This window comes from Rhipicephalus sanguineus, chromosome 7 (genome assembly GCF_013339695.2).
Source record: "Rhipicephalus sanguineus isolate Rsan-2018 chromosome 7, BIME_Rsan_1.4, whole genome shotgun sequence".
NCBI classification, from domain to species: Eukaryota; Metazoa; Arthropoda; class Arachnida; order Ixodida; family Ixodidae; genus Rhipicephalus; species Rhipicephalus sanguineus.
Genome location: NC_051182.1, coordinates 159,981,603 through 159,998,256, shown reverse-complemented (window position 1 = coordinate 159,998,256; position 16,654 = coordinate 159,981,603). Strand labels below are relative to the sequence as shown.

General features: G+C 44.1%; 1 protein-coding gene across 1 annotated transcript in view; it reads left to right on the top strand.

The window, feature by feature from the left end:
- The window catches only part of LOC119400410 (H(+)/Cl(-) exchange transporter 7-like), a gene marked incomplete at its 3' end in the record, with an annotated part of 53,872 nt that extends 37,869 nt beyond the window's left edge, over nucleotides 1-16,003 (top strand). The window contains 8 exon segments of the mRNA XM_037667433.2: nucleotides 2,261-2,440; nucleotides 8,720-8,758; nucleotides 8,760-8,806; nucleotides 10,946-11,060; nucleotides 11,623-11,706; nucleotides 12,137-12,226; nucleotides 14,059-14,142; nucleotides 15,948-16,003. Of these exon segments, the coding sequence (XP_037523361.1) occupies nucleotides 2,261-2,440; nucleotides 8,720-8,758; nucleotides 8,760-8,806; nucleotides 10,946-11,060; nucleotides 11,623-11,706; nucleotides 12,137-12,226; nucleotides 14,059-14,142; nucleotides 15,948-16,003 (695 nt within the window).
- Nucleotides 16,004-16,654: the final 651 nt, after the last annotated feature.

The window sequence follows — 16,654 nt, the reverse complement described above, 5'->3', positions numbered from 1 at the left end:
TCAACATCTTGAGATGTATATGGCACATTTAGCATGCGTCAATTTAGTGCTAAGCAATGTGCATAGCTCCGTTTCGATCCACTGTGACCAGTTAGTGTGACATCAGTGTAATTTTAACTTGTACACACAGGTCAGAGTACGCACCGCCTCTAGTAATGAGATTTGTAGATGCATGACATGGTGCTCTCGAATAATTACACATGTGAAGTCTTTTACTTGAAGATTCCCTGTCACATTTCACACCGTGAGCATTGCAGCATCAACACTGTGTGTCATCATCTGCCATCATCGAACATTGCCTTGCATGTACTTCATGTCGTGGCTCTTGGCCAGACTGGTTGCCGCAGCTGCCTCTTTGCACACTGATTTGCTTACCCGAATAAATGTAGTACCGCCACCACATCTCACTGCAAGCATAGTTCATTATGAGGACACGCCGGCAGTTCATGTACCATGTAAGTCATGCTTTGTAAAAGTGGAAAGCTATCTGCTGTTGTATGTTTGTTGATTTTAAAGAAGCGGTGCCACTAGCCACAGGAGATGTTCACTTTGTGAATAGGAACAAAATTTGGTTCACTGGTATGTTGAGTCTGAACTGTGATGAAAAAAGACCTGCATTTCTACAGCTGCTCAGAGGAAATAAATGTCATCTGTGACGTACTGGTGACTCAAGCAAGAGTGAATCTGTGAACACATTAGGCCTAGCGTTAGAGTTACAGAATTGAGGATTGAAAGTAAACTAAAAACATGTGGGTATTGCAGGACTTTGCCTTCCAATATGCAGCAGTATCTCTCTTACTGTTTTGTTCATTGTTACTACGTCCTAAGCATGAGCACCACTGCATATTGTATAGTACATATTTCGGTGTCATTGTGCTGTTCTGGTGGTCTACTATAGATTCTCACAAGTACTAGTGTGTGCCTTGCGTGCAAGTTGCAACATCCATGCACCACTTTAAATATGTGACCTTATACACTCAAGCCTCATTATAACAAAGTCACATCTGACACGAAAATAAGTTCGTTATATCCAAAAATTCGTTACAAACGTATATTTGTAACACTGTATCTATGACAAGACTATTCTTCATTTACTTCGTTATAACTGATAATTCGGTATATCGAGGTTTGAGTGTATATCAAACACCTGTGGTTTCAAGTAAGTAGAGATTCTCCTAAGTCATTAAATTGGGGCAACAAGATCATGTATGGATATACAGTAGAACCCCGCTGTTACGTTCCTCACTGCTGCGTTTTCCCGGCTGTTACGTCGTTTTCCGCCGGTCCCGGCATAACTCCCATAGGATACAATGTATTGGGAACCCCGCTGTTACGTCGTAACTGTCGGACCGTTCCCGTATGATACGTCGCGAAGTGCGCTCGGAGCCGACCGAGTGACTACCAAAGAGAGCGGCCATGGTGCATTTTCACGCAGCTTGGCCTCGTTTGACCGTAATATTAGGCGCATGAGAGGCGCAAGCAACAGAATCTTTCAATTGATGCAAACAAAAGCATGGCCTTCGAGATTCAAATTGCAAAGATGGCGTCTATGACGTAACTGCTCGCGAAAGCAAGGCCTTCGAGATTGGCATTTACTATTGACAAAAGCATAGCCTTTGAGATTTGTATTGCACAAACATGGCGTGTATGACGTAATTGCTTGCGAAAGCAAGGCCTTCGAGATTGGCATTCACTTCTGCCATCGCGTTGGCGTAGACTCATCATCATCGTTATTTGTCGGAGAACGGGAGGAGTTCGAGCTGGTTGGAGCTCGCATGGTCGTGCGTGCGGTTCGCGGTCGGACTCGCTGCGCCGGTCGTGATTGCGTGTGCTTAGTTCTTTCATGCCTACAGCTGTTGGTGTTAAAAAAATCACATACGTTGATAACATTTCTGTGGATGAGGCCGTCCTAAGCTCCACGTTTCTATCCATCGACTAGATCGCGGCTGAGCGCGCCAATTTTCGTGCTGCTCGTAAGAATTGAAATAAAATTCTGTACCACTAAATATTTTGCCGTTTTTCCTGTTTTTCGGCTCTTACGTTTCCCGTCTCTTACGTTTATTTCCTACGGTCCCTTCAAAAACGTATCAGCGGGGTTCTACTGTATATGTGTGTGTGTGCATACATGCACACTACCAGCAACAGCGCAGACGGACAGTAAACAAAAATCTAACATTATGTAGCACTCTGTGAGCTCGGCACTTGTATTTCAAGCTGGTACTCCGATCTCCCGGTTGTGCTGTTTTCATTGTGGCCGCAGACCTGGGTGAACCCCGGCAAGTTCGCACTGATAGGAGCGGCGGCTACCCTGGGCGGCGTGGTCCGCATGACGCTCAGCCTGAGCGTCATCCTGATTGAGGCAACGCGTAACATCACTTTTGCGCTGCCCATCATGATCGCCTTGACGGTGGCCAAGTGGGTAGGCGACTTCTTCTCCGAGGTTAGTTTTTTTCTTCAATCAATCAGTCGGTGAATCAGTCAATCAAAGGAACTTTTATTTCTTCATGAGAAATAGGGGGTGATGGAAAAAAAAGCAATAAAAGCTGCAGCTGGCCTCTTACAGAGTCTCGCAGCATGTGAGCACGGTACAAGATGTAATTGTGTAGGAAATAACAAATCATATAATAGATGTAGGCACTTTGAAGGAGTGAGAAAAAACTTGCAGAAAATTAGGAAAGACAGGAAAGGGTTTGTTTAATTTATAGATCATGATACACAAAGCTTTCAATAAAACACTTTGTAATGAAACAGTGTTAGAGTAACTACAAAAGATGATTCCATAAATCGAAGAAAAAAACATCTGCAAAGACCAAGAAGTATATATATAGAAAAGAAATTGAATCACATGGCATAATATCACAGTGCTTCAGGGATCAGTTAATTTTCATTCCTTAATAGATAAATTGATAGTCGATAGGTTGTGCTGTTTGTGGGTTAAGGACAAAAGTTTAGGAGAGCAGTTTATTGGCCAGATTGGTAACAGTTTGCAATTAAATAGTCAACTTCGCGCCAAATTCACATTCACACAGAAGAAGAAACACCTGTCTTGTGTTTCTTCTTCTGTGTGAATGTGAATTTGGCGCGAAGTTGACTATTTAATTCAGACATGTACCAACTAGCCCGACAGCGAGTTCTACTAGAGTTTGCAATTAGTGCTACAGCTGTTCCAGAAATGAAAACTCAAAAGAGCGATTGACATGTTGTGATCAAACACCGACTAGCAATTACAGTCGGATCCCGTTATAACGAATACCGCTACAACGAAATTTCCGCCACAACGAATAATTTTCGATTCCCCGTCAGCCGCCCATAGAAAACAATGCGAAAAATGTCTCGTCACAACGAATACTTTTTCTGGGTATTTCCGCTTGAACGAAGTTTTCGCGAGTGCCAGCACATAAGGAAACGGAGCTTGCCTAGGATTGCCGCGAAATTCCGCTAGAAACTCGATCATTTCTCGTTGCCAGAGCCGTGTGGCCGCATCGCAAGACCCGTATTTTCATTGGAGACATGCTTTCTGCCACCACACGCACATCCCGGTAAATTATTTAGATGCTCGGCGACAGATCGTCCATCCGCCATGATGCTGCCGGCGGGTTTGATGCGCGTGTGGGCCGCGGAAGAATCGTTCTTCAAGAACTCCCGCCATTGTTTTCACGAAGCACTCAAAACAAAACTACTGCTCGTCGTCACATGCCCTGCGATCGTGAATGACATCCACGGCGTTTTGAAGGCACACGCGCGGCCAGCACACACCGAGTCCAAACGTAACTACGTCTGCCGCAAACGCTGTGAACACAAATGCGGTCATGTCGACGCGATCATGAGCGACCACGAAAGTACGCGCGCATCCAACGTACGCGCACCGACTCAAAGCAATGCTGCGGTCAAAACTGCGGTAGACGCAATCACAGATAGCAACGACGCAGTTCTCAAGGCACGCGCACGGCCAGCGCGCACGGATTGAAAACGAACCACCGTTTGCCGCAACCGCTGCGCAGAAAACCGCGGTCGCTATCGTCGCGATCATCGATAGCGAATACGCTCAAGTACGCAGCTAATACACCGGAAGAAAGATTAAAGGCAATAAAGTCGTAAAACGGCACGAAGCGTTTCAGCTTTCCCTTCGCTCGCTTATGACTGTGGTAGTGCGAAGCTTCGGCACTTCGTTTTCAGTTAGCCTCTAGCGAACTTTGGCACGCTCCTTTACGGCACTACGCGCTCGGCACGCATCGAGGGTAGCCTGCATATAGTATTTGCTCGTGTATAACCCACGTGTATAACTCGCGTGTTGACGCAAAGCCGCCTTCCTTGCATTACCGTGAAGCCAACTTGCGCACCGACATTTGCGTATAGCCCGCACCCTGAGTTTAGCGCAAAATTTTCTGTATATTTTGTGCGTGTTATACGCGAGAAAATACATTTACTCGGTGTGCGGCCAAGTGCGTCCGAGTTAGCGAGAGTTAAATGCAAAGGACAATGCATATGCGCTTGACGGGACCAAATGACGAGTCATGATCATCAGATCTTCCTAACGTTTGTGGTCTATAGATGAAATTTCGCTGCAACGAAATTCCGCGATAACGAATTTTTTTCGCCCGTCCCGTCAATTTCGTTGTAGCGGGATTTGACTGTATGTAGTTGCTGGTCAGCCAAATGAGTGATATCCCACTAAAGTCAGCCAACAAGTTGTCCTCGAGGCTGTCAGAATTGAGAACCATCGAGTTAGAGGACAATTTTTCCTTGTGTACCTTACTTTCATAAAGTGAAGTGTAAGATATATTTTGTGATCTTTTTTAACAGAAATTGTGTTTCATTTTTGAATGTGTTATATTTGGGAGTACATGGTATTATGCCTAATTTTAGACTGGAAAGCTTTGAGTAATCAGTAAGAATTGCCTATTTTGCTGTCTATGCATGTTTTTTTGGCGCCAATAATACCTTTAGACTCCTACAAGAGCTGTGCTTCTTTCAAAAAATTTTTTGTTGGTTTTGAGGAGATGCGGCTTCTAAACGAGACCCATGCTGTTTTCTCTAATTTTTCTTACTATAAGTATTAAATCCATGTAATCCTCCGCACTGCCCACCACAACAGAAGTGAATGCTCTTCTTTTCTAGGCTTGTGCGAATATTCAAGCACTTCGAATATTCGAACGAATAATACGGTATTCGAATTCGCTTCGATTCGAATTTAAATTATTGAAAATTTCGAAGTATTCGAAATGAATGAATAGGTGTATATTAGTCCGCGTATAACCCTCCTGTAAAGGTGGTTTCACTGCAGTGGAGGGGTTCTATTACCGTGTATTGGCCTCGAGGCCCACCACTGGAAACGCCGGCGCCACCGTCGGCGTGACGTGCTTGGCAGCATCACGTGGTCTCAGCGGCCGTGTCGGCTGCTTGTGGCGCACTGCCGCGTGCTTTGAAAACGAGTTTCAAGTCCCACATGCACTGCTGTCTGTTCAAATTCGGAACTTTTCTCTCATTTACTACTCAATTGAAGCCATTGTAATAGAGTGGCTGCCTCCGAAGGCGATGAACATGGGGCTCTACCGCTCGGTGCCGCAGTGCCGCGCTTACGCAAAGGAGCCCAGTGTCAGCCTGCACTGGTAACCGCGGAACAAGAAACAGCGTGAAGCATGGGTTGTAAAGCTAAGAACCGGAGAGTAGCCATCCGCTACGAGTCTTGTGTGCAACAAGCACTTCCGCGACGAAGACTTTTGTTACTGCTTCGGGCCTGCGATGTTCGGTGAGTAGCAGACAGCGTGCACTGAGACAATGGCTCGCGCGCGCTTCCCGCCGGCAAATGATGCTTATCTGCCACAGGATGGTAAAAGCGCTACCTTTTACCACGTGCGATGCCATCTCAGAACCCTCCAATGTGACCTCTTGATCGTCGGCCCCGTGCTCAGCGTCCACAAAATCGGCTGCAGATGCGCAAGTCATTGTTTAGATACATTAAATTAAAAAACGCACAGGGTCCCTTATGCATTCGTTAAAGATGACTAGAAGGCGAAAGCCATCTTCTTCTTGTCAGTCGATGTACTGATTCTCCCGCGCCCCTCTCCAAAAGCGTTCTGCGCCTAACGCGGTTTTGCACGGCCTCCGTGACCGATCACGGAGGCAATGCAAAGCGACCATGAGTGTGAATACGTCATCATGTGACGTCACATTGTGTGACGTCATAATGACGTTACATATTTTGGCGATCTGTGACGTCATGATGACGTCATATGGTGACACCATCACGTGACGATTATTTTTTGCATCACTCGTGTTGACTCCGCCGACGCGGGATGCCGACGGGCAACCTTCCTATTTGATGAGGCATGCATTGCTTCATAAGCTACATAAATTTTGCATTGCCTCCGTGATCGGCCCACCGGCCAACCCCATGTATTTTCTTGGAGCCTCATTTATTTACGTGGGAAAGATGCCACCCTGTTGGCGTTAGACACGACACTGCTGCCAAAATTGCTGGGGTACATGCCAAATAATTACTATCCTGTTTTGCGGCTGTTGGTTGCTGCAATAACTTCTATTTTATTCACCACTATTTCAAGTTCATGTGGGCCCTAGTTCACAGCCGACGTTTGCAGAACAAGTCCGCAAACGTTACTGTATTTTCTTTCTTTTCCTAGGCGTCGCATGCTACTACATGCTCGGTCTCGTAGACTGGTTTTTCTTCCACCAGCAATCTCGAAGTGGTGAAGCTTTGGTCTGTGAATCTGTTGATGACAGAGAACGCTGGAATGCAAACGGAACGATAATTAAGGAGCATTAAAAAAGGCGTCACATTTGATCACGTTTTGTGTGAGCACCAAACGAAACGAATGTGCGGAATAAAGAAACATAAGCAGCGGCATTTGCCCGCTGAGAAGACCGATCAATACGCAGTGCGAGACAACTTGTCAAATGACATTGAAACGTACCCGAATTTAGACCAAAAAAGAAAAAAAAAACACTGAATCGTCGGGACGGCAGATCACAAAGTTGCCATGCGCACCGAAGCCGCAGTTGTAAGGAAATTGTTTTTGAACTGCTCTGATAGCGTCCGCGCAACAGTAGTTGTTTGTTTACTCACAAATTCTCATATTTTGCGGCCTAAAGTTCACAGCGCGGTGCCAAAATGCGCTCGTAGCAAAAGCGAAACCATCAGTACGAACATACATGCAGACGCTCATACATGCAGAGGCACCGTCAGTCGTCGCGAACCGGTGCGATCGCTGGCTTGGGGCTTCTTTCTGTTATGCTCCGTTTGGTTATACAGGCAGTCTACTCTAACGAGATATTTCACATAGTTTGCACTCAGCGAGTGACTACCTTTCACGCAAGAAGCCGGTTCAGGGGTCTCCAACGCGGTGACCGCGTGCAGCGGGGGCTCGGTTTTCTGCAGAGAGACAGCGACTGTAGACTATCTTGTGCTTTCTGTTCATCGAAAATTATTCCTTTGACAGGAAAGAACATATTTCTTTTCGAAAGTACCTGCAGAAATGTCCCGGAGGGCTTCCGCGAGGTGATTTTGTAGAGCGCCGACAGCAAAACCTATGGGGCGCGCGCCGGCGGCATCCTGCCTAACACGCAATCGAGGCGCGTCCGATACAGGGCGACTCCGTAACTCCTCGAGGCCAAAACACCTTTCCAGAAAAAATCCACACTGTCCGCTTGTAATCTCCTGTAAAGGTGGTTTCACTGCAGTGGAGCAGTGCTATACCGTGAATACACCTTTCCAAAAAAAAAAATCCGCACTGCCATGAAGCCCCACTTCAAGGTTAAATTAACATATTACCCTCACATCGATTCATCATTTTTTAAGTTTAAAAACTTGTTATACCGGCTTATATGCTCCAAGGATAGCAAATTTTAAAATGTAACATATTTTACAGGTTATCATTTGCATTCTACCGAAAGCCAAATCCTGCTACTATTTAAAGTTGCTTCCACTTCTTTTGAACCAAAAAGAATGACATTTGCACATGCCTTGTTACAATTTTAAAAAAGTACGCTGTGCAGGTTGGTTGGGTCATGACAAATATGCTCATTTTTCTTTATCATATGTGATATATACTATTCGAATTTGATTCGAAATTATTCGACCACAATCACTATTCGCTTCATATTCGCTTCGAACGTAAAATTTACTACTCGCACAAGCCTATTCTTTTCATAATTAATTAATTCATTCATTAATGCACACAGTGCAATTGTCTACTGGCCCACTGCTGCTTACGTATGGTTCACATTATGCATTTTTGGATTGCGTAATCTTTCGTGCCACCCATGGCATTTGAGATCCCAGTTATATTGAAGCTAGTAGCAAATAACACTGCTTCGAATTCTTTGGTTGGAATTCATCATTGCTTGGGAAACATCGGTGAGTTCTATTTTCTTTTACCGGTGTTGTACTTGTTTTGATGCTTTCTTCTTAAGTTTTGGGCTGTCAAGTTCGAGGTGTGGCTGGTCTCACAGTATACAACCCCTAAACAAAGTACTTTATCATACAATCGCATGAACAGGAGAAAGTTCATGATGAAATGTGTTTAACTGCTCTGGAGACACAGACAACAGAAAATGAGTGGTGTTTCTAGCACAGTTAAAACCATTTCGAGATGAATTTCCACCAACTTGGTGCTCTACTACAGGAGGAAGGCATGACAATGACTTCTGATTCCCTCACCGTATCTGCGTTCATTGTGATTCTGATTTACTCTCTTTGCAGGGTCTTTACGACATCCACCTTCAGTTGGCTGGTGTTCCGTTTTTTGGGGTGGGAGGCTCCCTCACGCTCGAGCAACATCTCGGCCAGGCAAGCAATTTCTTTTGCTCCTGCTGGCTGTAGTTACGTTGAAGGCTTATAAAATTTTGGATACGTCCATGTTCTATTGCAGTATCGGCTGTATAGTTCACTTTGTATCTGTTCTTTTACGAGATCATATTCTGTTTGATGATCATAATCTGCTCATCTGTTTGTTGAACAGATCATGTTGGTTTGTTGGACATATTACAGTAATACCTCGTTAACTCGAAGTAGTAAAAACCAGAAAAAATTTCGAGATAAGCAGATTTTTGAGATAAGCAAAGTTGGGCAAATTCCATTGAGAAGTTCAGTTCTATCTAGAAACGTTATCCCTACTGACCAGTTTCTTAACAGGAGCGCCAAACTGGCTCTTTGTAAAGGTTTTGAAGAAACATAATGACATACCAGCGCTATTAACCAGCTGTGTTTTTCGGCACTGCCTTTTTATTTAATGCAGAGAGACCGACTAAGCCTGGTCTGCCTCTCAGTAACACTTGCACCTAGCAAAGCTTTCTCGAGTTGCTTAACACATCGCATGTGCCGATCATCCGCGCCGCTGCACTCAAATTTATTTCGCATCAAGCGAAGCATGTTTCTTGTTTCGGCGGATGCCGTCACCCCTCGAGTAGCTGCGTCGACGCTGCCGCTATCACTGTGCGTGACGCCACGTTGTCTGGCTTAAGAAAATGGTCAAACCAGCCGATGTTGCAGGCTAGGTCAGTTTAGCCCACCGCTAAGTCCAAAGAATCGGCCTTATCTGTCGATGTGACTGGAAGGGGCTCCTCTCGCACGATGCCACACATTCAGCGCCGTTTTGACGTCCGGAAACTTCGAGCCTCGAATCCGTTTCTTTGATTAGGGCTACCTTTCTTTGCAGCATCAGTGACTTGCTTTGCTTTGGTGGCGTTATCCTCACCACATCGCACGGCCGACGAAAAAATCCGCGCAACGTGCCTTGCGTAAATAAAGTGCTGAAATCGCGTCTCTGACGGTAAACAAAACTTGTACGACCCGAGCTATTTTGCAGGGCCTGCTTATGTGCACGTCTATAGCGTCACGACGTGACACAGGGTTGCTCGACAAAGTTCGTATGCCGCTAGGTTCCGACTTTACTTTCGGGAACAGTGTCCACTTCGTCGTAAACGCGGCAGCCTCGCGCGAACCTTGTGAAACGTATGACATTTTGCCGCTAGTATTTTGTGAAATGGTTCGGCGGCGAAGTTTCGGTTCCATTATCAGTCGAGATTTCGAGATAACCGAAAGTGGGCACGGAAATACTTCGAGATAAAGGGCAATAAATACATTGCACCTATGGGAAATTGTTCGGTACTGCGCAAAACTTCGACTTAGCCGATTTTTCGAGATATGCGAGTTCGAGTTAACGAGGTATTACTGTATATTCATTGAACAAGAAATGTTGGAGCGTATGCTTCAATGAGGGGACTTGTTTGCCTCTAGGCAGCGATTGCTTTCCCGAGCTGCATTTTTTATATGCCTAGCTCTCTCTCATGCAACCTCAATAGACTAGGAGGTGGAGAACAAGCTTGTGCACAGCAATACATTCTGGTTCTTCTGGGAAAATCCCAAATTTTCCTAAAAACTACAAAATCTGTTGCGGTCCTTGCATTGCTTTCGGACACTGAACTTCCCATAATCTTATTTGATTTGATTTTGTGTGAATGTTGGTGGAAAATGATAGGCGTAACGATGAGAGATCAGAAGACAGCAAAATGGGTCGGGGAATAAGCATGTATAGCGTATGTTCCGGTTGACAGGGCAAGAAATAGAACTGAGCTGGCCACGTAATGCGTAGGACAGACAACCGTCGGACTGTAAGAGCAACAGAATGGTTACTAAGGGATGGGAAACGCATTCGAGGAAGGCAGAGAGTTATAGATGGAGTGACGAGGTTAAGAAGTTCGCAGAGATAAAATAGAATCAGCTCGCACGAGATAGGGTAACTTGGAGATCACTGCGACAGTCCCTTGTTTGGCAGTGGACATAAAATAACAGAAATGATTAGAAACTATGCGTAGCGCAAGAAACACATACACAAAAGAAGACGGGTGAAGACGAGTGCTAATGTTGCAAATAAGCTGATGACGATGACACAGTGATGGTGACTACAAGTGGCTTGCGTCTATTCAGGGAAGTGATGGGCTACCCTGTGGTCACGTTCCGGACAGTGGAGAATGTTGGCAGGATCATCGACGTTCTCGCCTCCTGTCCGCACAACGGTTTCCCCGTGGTGGACACGGCTGAGGTTGGTTTCCTGCCAGCTCAGCTTATTACTCCACTAAAGCTGTACTGTGGGACAACACATTTCATACATGAACTAAGGAGAGTAAACCCGTGAAGATGCATGATATTATTGTCACGCATTGCGCTTGCGTGTCTTAAGCGCAGTTGTTCTATTGTGCGCAAATTGTCAAATTGTCATGCAATATAAATACCAACTCACCCAAACTAGTACCCTGCTGTCTAAAGCTGTGTGCTCAACAGAGTGCAATTTCATCTCGGGACGCATTGGCAAACTTTGGTAATTCCTTTAGCTTTGAGCTAAAAGTTTTCATGACGTCAGTACTAAGTAAAGTAATAAAATTAAATCGTTTTAATTCGGTATGTTAGATTTGTGGCTTGAAAAGCCACAAAATAAATCATATTTTTAAAATTTTGCTTAATCCTGTATATCATTTGGAGTAGAAAAAATGTCCATTACTGTTATAGCAGGTTTATTACCGTTATTATAGTAACAGTGATGATGATAATAGAGATGGAAACATTTAGCCGAGACGTCGTCAACCTTTTTTCTGTTTTTGTTGAAGGAGCGTTCTGGTGAAGAACACTCGTTTGGCCGCTTCCGGGGCATTATTCTTCGGTGGCAGCTTATCGTTCTTCTTCAGTACAAGGTGAGAATGCGGTTAATTCAGTTGTTAAAATTTCTGAAATATTTGAAACTTGGCCTATGGGCTGTATAAATTGGAAGCATAACTAATAATACACTTCGAAATGTGTGACGTCACATGGAAATTTCGGTGCGAAATTTGATGAAACTTTGACGTTGATTTTCTCCTCTGTTATTAAACGCATGATGGTGAAATTAATGACATTAGAGTTATCAGAGTACAGTTTATCACTCTAAACCGATTAATTGTTTCACTTTAGTGTTGCATTAACATAAAGCAATAATATTAGTTTTTCTAAGTTCCTTATTTTGTTTTGTCAACGGGACCTTCTGGCCATCAAGGTTGCACACATAGCTGCCTTCTTAGACATCAGAGTGAACTGGATTCAGTGCTAGTCGGAATATAATAAGCACACACTACGTTGCCCCACCAGATGTTCCAGAGTGACACTGACGGAGCCTGCCATCGGCGACTGCGGCTCTCCAACTTCCGGGATGCTTACCCGCGCTACCCGACCATTCAGGTAACTGTACTGACCTTTGGCGTCTCCTTATTGCTTCTTTAGTGTTGGCATTTCAATGCCTAAGCATGAGAACCCTCTATATTGAGTGCAGGAGACAAAGATAATGCTAGGTGGTCTGGCAAAAGAATGTGAATTCGTGGCAAACAGCCGGACCCTTGAATCAGTTAAAGAAGGTGTCTATCTAGGCCAAATATTAACTGTGTAGCCCACTCGTGCAAACGAAGTCCACCGAAGAATTAAGAGGGGCTGGTACGCATATGGCAGGCACTCTCAACTCATGACCATTAGCGCTATCACTAAAGTAGAAACTGTACAACCATTGTATTTATTGGGCCAGTTTTAACACAGATGGGGCAGAAGCCCGTAGATTAATGAAGAAACTCTAAAAGAAACTAAGGACTACCCAGTCCGAAATGGAACAAAAAATGAGAGGGATAACCCTAAGAGATAGGAAGACAGGAGAGTCTATGAGAGGGTGAACAGGGGTAGCCAATATCTTAGTAGATATATAAAGGATAAAATGGACCCGGGTAGGTCACGTCACGAGAGGGACAGATAACAGATGGGCAGTTGGAAGATCGGAGTGGATACCAAGAGATGGGAAGCATGGTCGTGAACGCCAAAGGGTTAGGTGGAGAGACGAAATTAAGAAATTCGGAGGCACAAAATGGAATCTGCTTGCACAGGACAGGGTAAACTGGAGATCATTGGCAGAGGCTTTCATCCTGCAGTGAACACAGGACAGGCTGATGATGACGATGATGTTGTTGAGTGAAGGTTGTGTGAGAATTAGGCTTGTGCGAATATTTGAGCAGTTCGAACACTTGAATGAATATTACAGTATTCAAATTCGCTTCGAAACGAATTTAAATTATTCTAAATTTCGAAGTATGCGAAATGAACGAATAGACATAAACCGCACATAATCCTCTGTAAAGGTGTTTTCACTGCAGTGCAGGGGTGCTGTACTGTGAACACGCCTATCGAGGGGAAATCCGCGCTGCGGTGAAGTCCCACATCAAGAATGAACAAATTACCCTCACATCGATTCATCATTTTATAAGCTTAAAAGCTCATTATACCAGCTTATATGCTCTAAGTAGAGTAAACTTTAAAACGTAACATATTTTACAGATTATCACTTGCATTCTACTGAAAGTCAAATCCTACTACTATTCAACATTGCTTCCACTTCCCTTTGAACCAAAAAGAACGAATTTGCACATGCCTTGTTTCAATATGAAAAAATATTGTGCAGGTTTGTTGGGTCATGACAAATATGCTAATTTTTCTTTGTAATACGTGATATATACTATTTGAATTCGATTCGAAATTATTCGACCAAATCACTATTCGCTTTGAACCTAAAGTTTACTATTCGCGCAGGCCTAGTGAGAATGCATTTGACGACAGGATGAACAGAACACCCCTTAAATATTTCCAACGAACGAGCTAGCAGATTGGGATGCCCAATGCATTTTCATTTTACCACGGATGCATGGGCATCACTAGCTCAACGCTGCAATTATATGTGCTCTTTGTGCTGCTATGATTTGCACAATGCTTCACTGGTTAATGGCATTGCTAACAGATGGCATGCTATCGAAATTCAGCATTACGCTTAGACAACGCGGCACTTCACCAACGAAGACCACCTCGTTAATTTTTGCGTTGCTTCATTCGACTTGTACGCAGAATTTCGTGGCATGTCTAGCATGCTTTTTGTTTGGTTCGCACATAGTCAACAGTGGTTCCTTGCCAAGGGATTTTGCTTGCGCTGTAACTGTGTTTGCAGTGTAGTGATAGCATGTTTTCTCATTTTTCATAAACAGCAAGTGCACGTCTCTGTTCGGGAGCGCGAGTACAACATGGACCTTCAGCCCTTCATGAACTCGGCTGCCTACACGGTGTCTCACGTGAGTTTGTTTCTTTAATTTTAAATGTGTAAACATTTTTTATGCTGACTCAATGAGAAAACTGTCCATCCGTCTGCCTGTCACATAAGATGATCGCTGCTATAGAGAAATAAATGAAAATAAGTTTTCACTCCAGTGTTAGAGTTCAAACCCGGGCCATCACGCTTCAAAGGCGAGTGTCTTAACCACTACCCCTTACATCCATGCTTGCAAAATGTGAACATATGTGACCTACGTCAATGCGTTGTACCCGCGGTACAGAACAAGTGTAGCAATGTAACACTTTGCATGAAGGAGTCATTGAATTTTGTGAAAGTGGAATAAAAGCCCTCTGCAGGACAAAAGGTAGAGATTTTCATGCCAAACACACATTTCGGTGTTCGCGGAATGTGCGTGCCATGGGGAAGTGTTCCATGGTATACGCATGAGGGCTGTAGAGAAGATGAAACGCTGACGAGTGCTAAAGGTGAGATGAAAGACGCCGTGCCGGTGCCGTCCGAAAGTGGCGTTCCAGGAATGGCTGCTACCTGCAATAAAATGCATCGCTTAGGCAACTCCCAAATGAGCTTAGAATAACAGAGAGCTGAGCTAGTTGGTAAGTATTCATTCTAAAAAGACAGGGCGTGGAAACACGGACGCAAGAAAGAAGTCAGGACACCACAAACGCCGCTTTCTTGTGTCCGTGTTTCCACGCCCTGTCTTTCCCAAATGAGGTTTCTTCATGAATTTTTGCATTAATTAACCCTTCAACATCAAGCTCAAGCAGCAATTTCCTGAGCAATTTGTATTAATATCGCCAAAGACAAGCCCCACTTTTCCACACCAGCCTTCCTTGCATTATTGACAGTCACAGGCTATGGTAGTGAAAAATTGTGGATTTGCTCCTAGTCATGGTGGTGGCGTTCTGAGGTGCGAAATGCAAAAGCTCTTGTGTACCAGTTGTCTTAAAGGGACACTAAACAGCAAAACGATTTTTCTCATATTAGTAAAGTACTCTTTCACGACACCAACAACACCACGCTTGCTGCCGACGACGCTTAGTGAGCGAGAAAATGCGCAGAAACAAAATGTGGATGGCAACACCATCTTGACCATCCGCACTATTCGCCGTGACGTCGCATATTTTGACGGCGCTTACTAGGGACTACGTAGTTCCTTATCGGTAAAAATGAAGAACATTGTCCTTCGAGAGGACCGTAGACTTAACGTACCAAGTTTGGGCTAATTTTGCTGAGCCAGTGGCGCCAAAATATGATAAATACACTTCGAAATCCGTGACATCACACGGAGAGATTTCGACGCAGAATTGCGCCGAAATGCGGCATGAAAATTTAAAAATGAAACTTTGAACTTGATTTTCTCGTCGATTAATAAACCTATGACAGCGAAATTAACGACATTAGAGTTCTCAGAGCACAATTTATTGACCTATACCGATTCATTGTTTCTGTTTAGTGTCCCTTTAACTCTGGCATTGTGAGTGTGTGTCACTACGTATCTGTGTGCAAACATTATACACATGTTTCAACAAACTAAAGTGTAACAATTTTCCCATTGGGCCAATTTGCTTGTGTTGGAGAATGCAGTGCTGCTTTTAACGGTTGCTGTATCGTCTGCTTCCTGCACACGCCATGATCCTGATTTGGAAACTTAAATTTCCACCTTTCACCGCATATATTAATTATAGCAAATTATATTTCTCACACACAGACCATCTCACAAAGTAATTTTGCTCTTGGTCTGATCAACCTGTCCATTTCTGGAATGCCAATGAGCTGTATACCATTTTTATGCATGGCCATCAGAATGCATCACTGCCAAGGATTTTCAAGCTATTCAGAGCCCTTGGCCTTCGGCACCTTGTTGTCGTCGATGGCAGTAATATGGTGAGTGCCCGTTCGATTGCTACCAGTTGCATACATTCGACCAGTAGAGAGCTTTAGCATGTCTGGCATGCATCTTAGGTTAGTCACCTGAAATTGATGTTATCCCTGAAAGTAATTCTAGAATACAGCACGCCTGTCATATTATTTCTTGGCCACCTTTAGAATGAAGTCATATATCTTCTGGCTAGTTCGGTATTTTGCACTTCTGATTATTCAGAGCAAAAGTACTGACAATTGGGCAAGTTAGTGCTGATTCATGACTGGCTGTGCAACACCAGATTCTCTGAAGCCAAATCTGATTATTCAGTGATTTGACAGTCTTCCTTCTAATCCAAAGTGTTGGTTGGTGACTGCGATGCCAGAAATGCCAGGGAATATGAGAAATGATCACCATAGTAAGAAGTTATATTCATCCAAACTGTTCAGGAATGACAGCAGAATCACTGGTAACTTGACCTGTGGGAGTTATCTTTTGTGTAATGGGGATTTTGTTACGGATTAACGTTGTTACGAAACACAGCGACCGCAAGCTAGTATACAGTTTGAGTTTTGCATTGGGAAAGATATGGACATGAGAGGCACCACTAAAGGATAGACATTGAAGGCTAGACAGATGAAACAAGCAC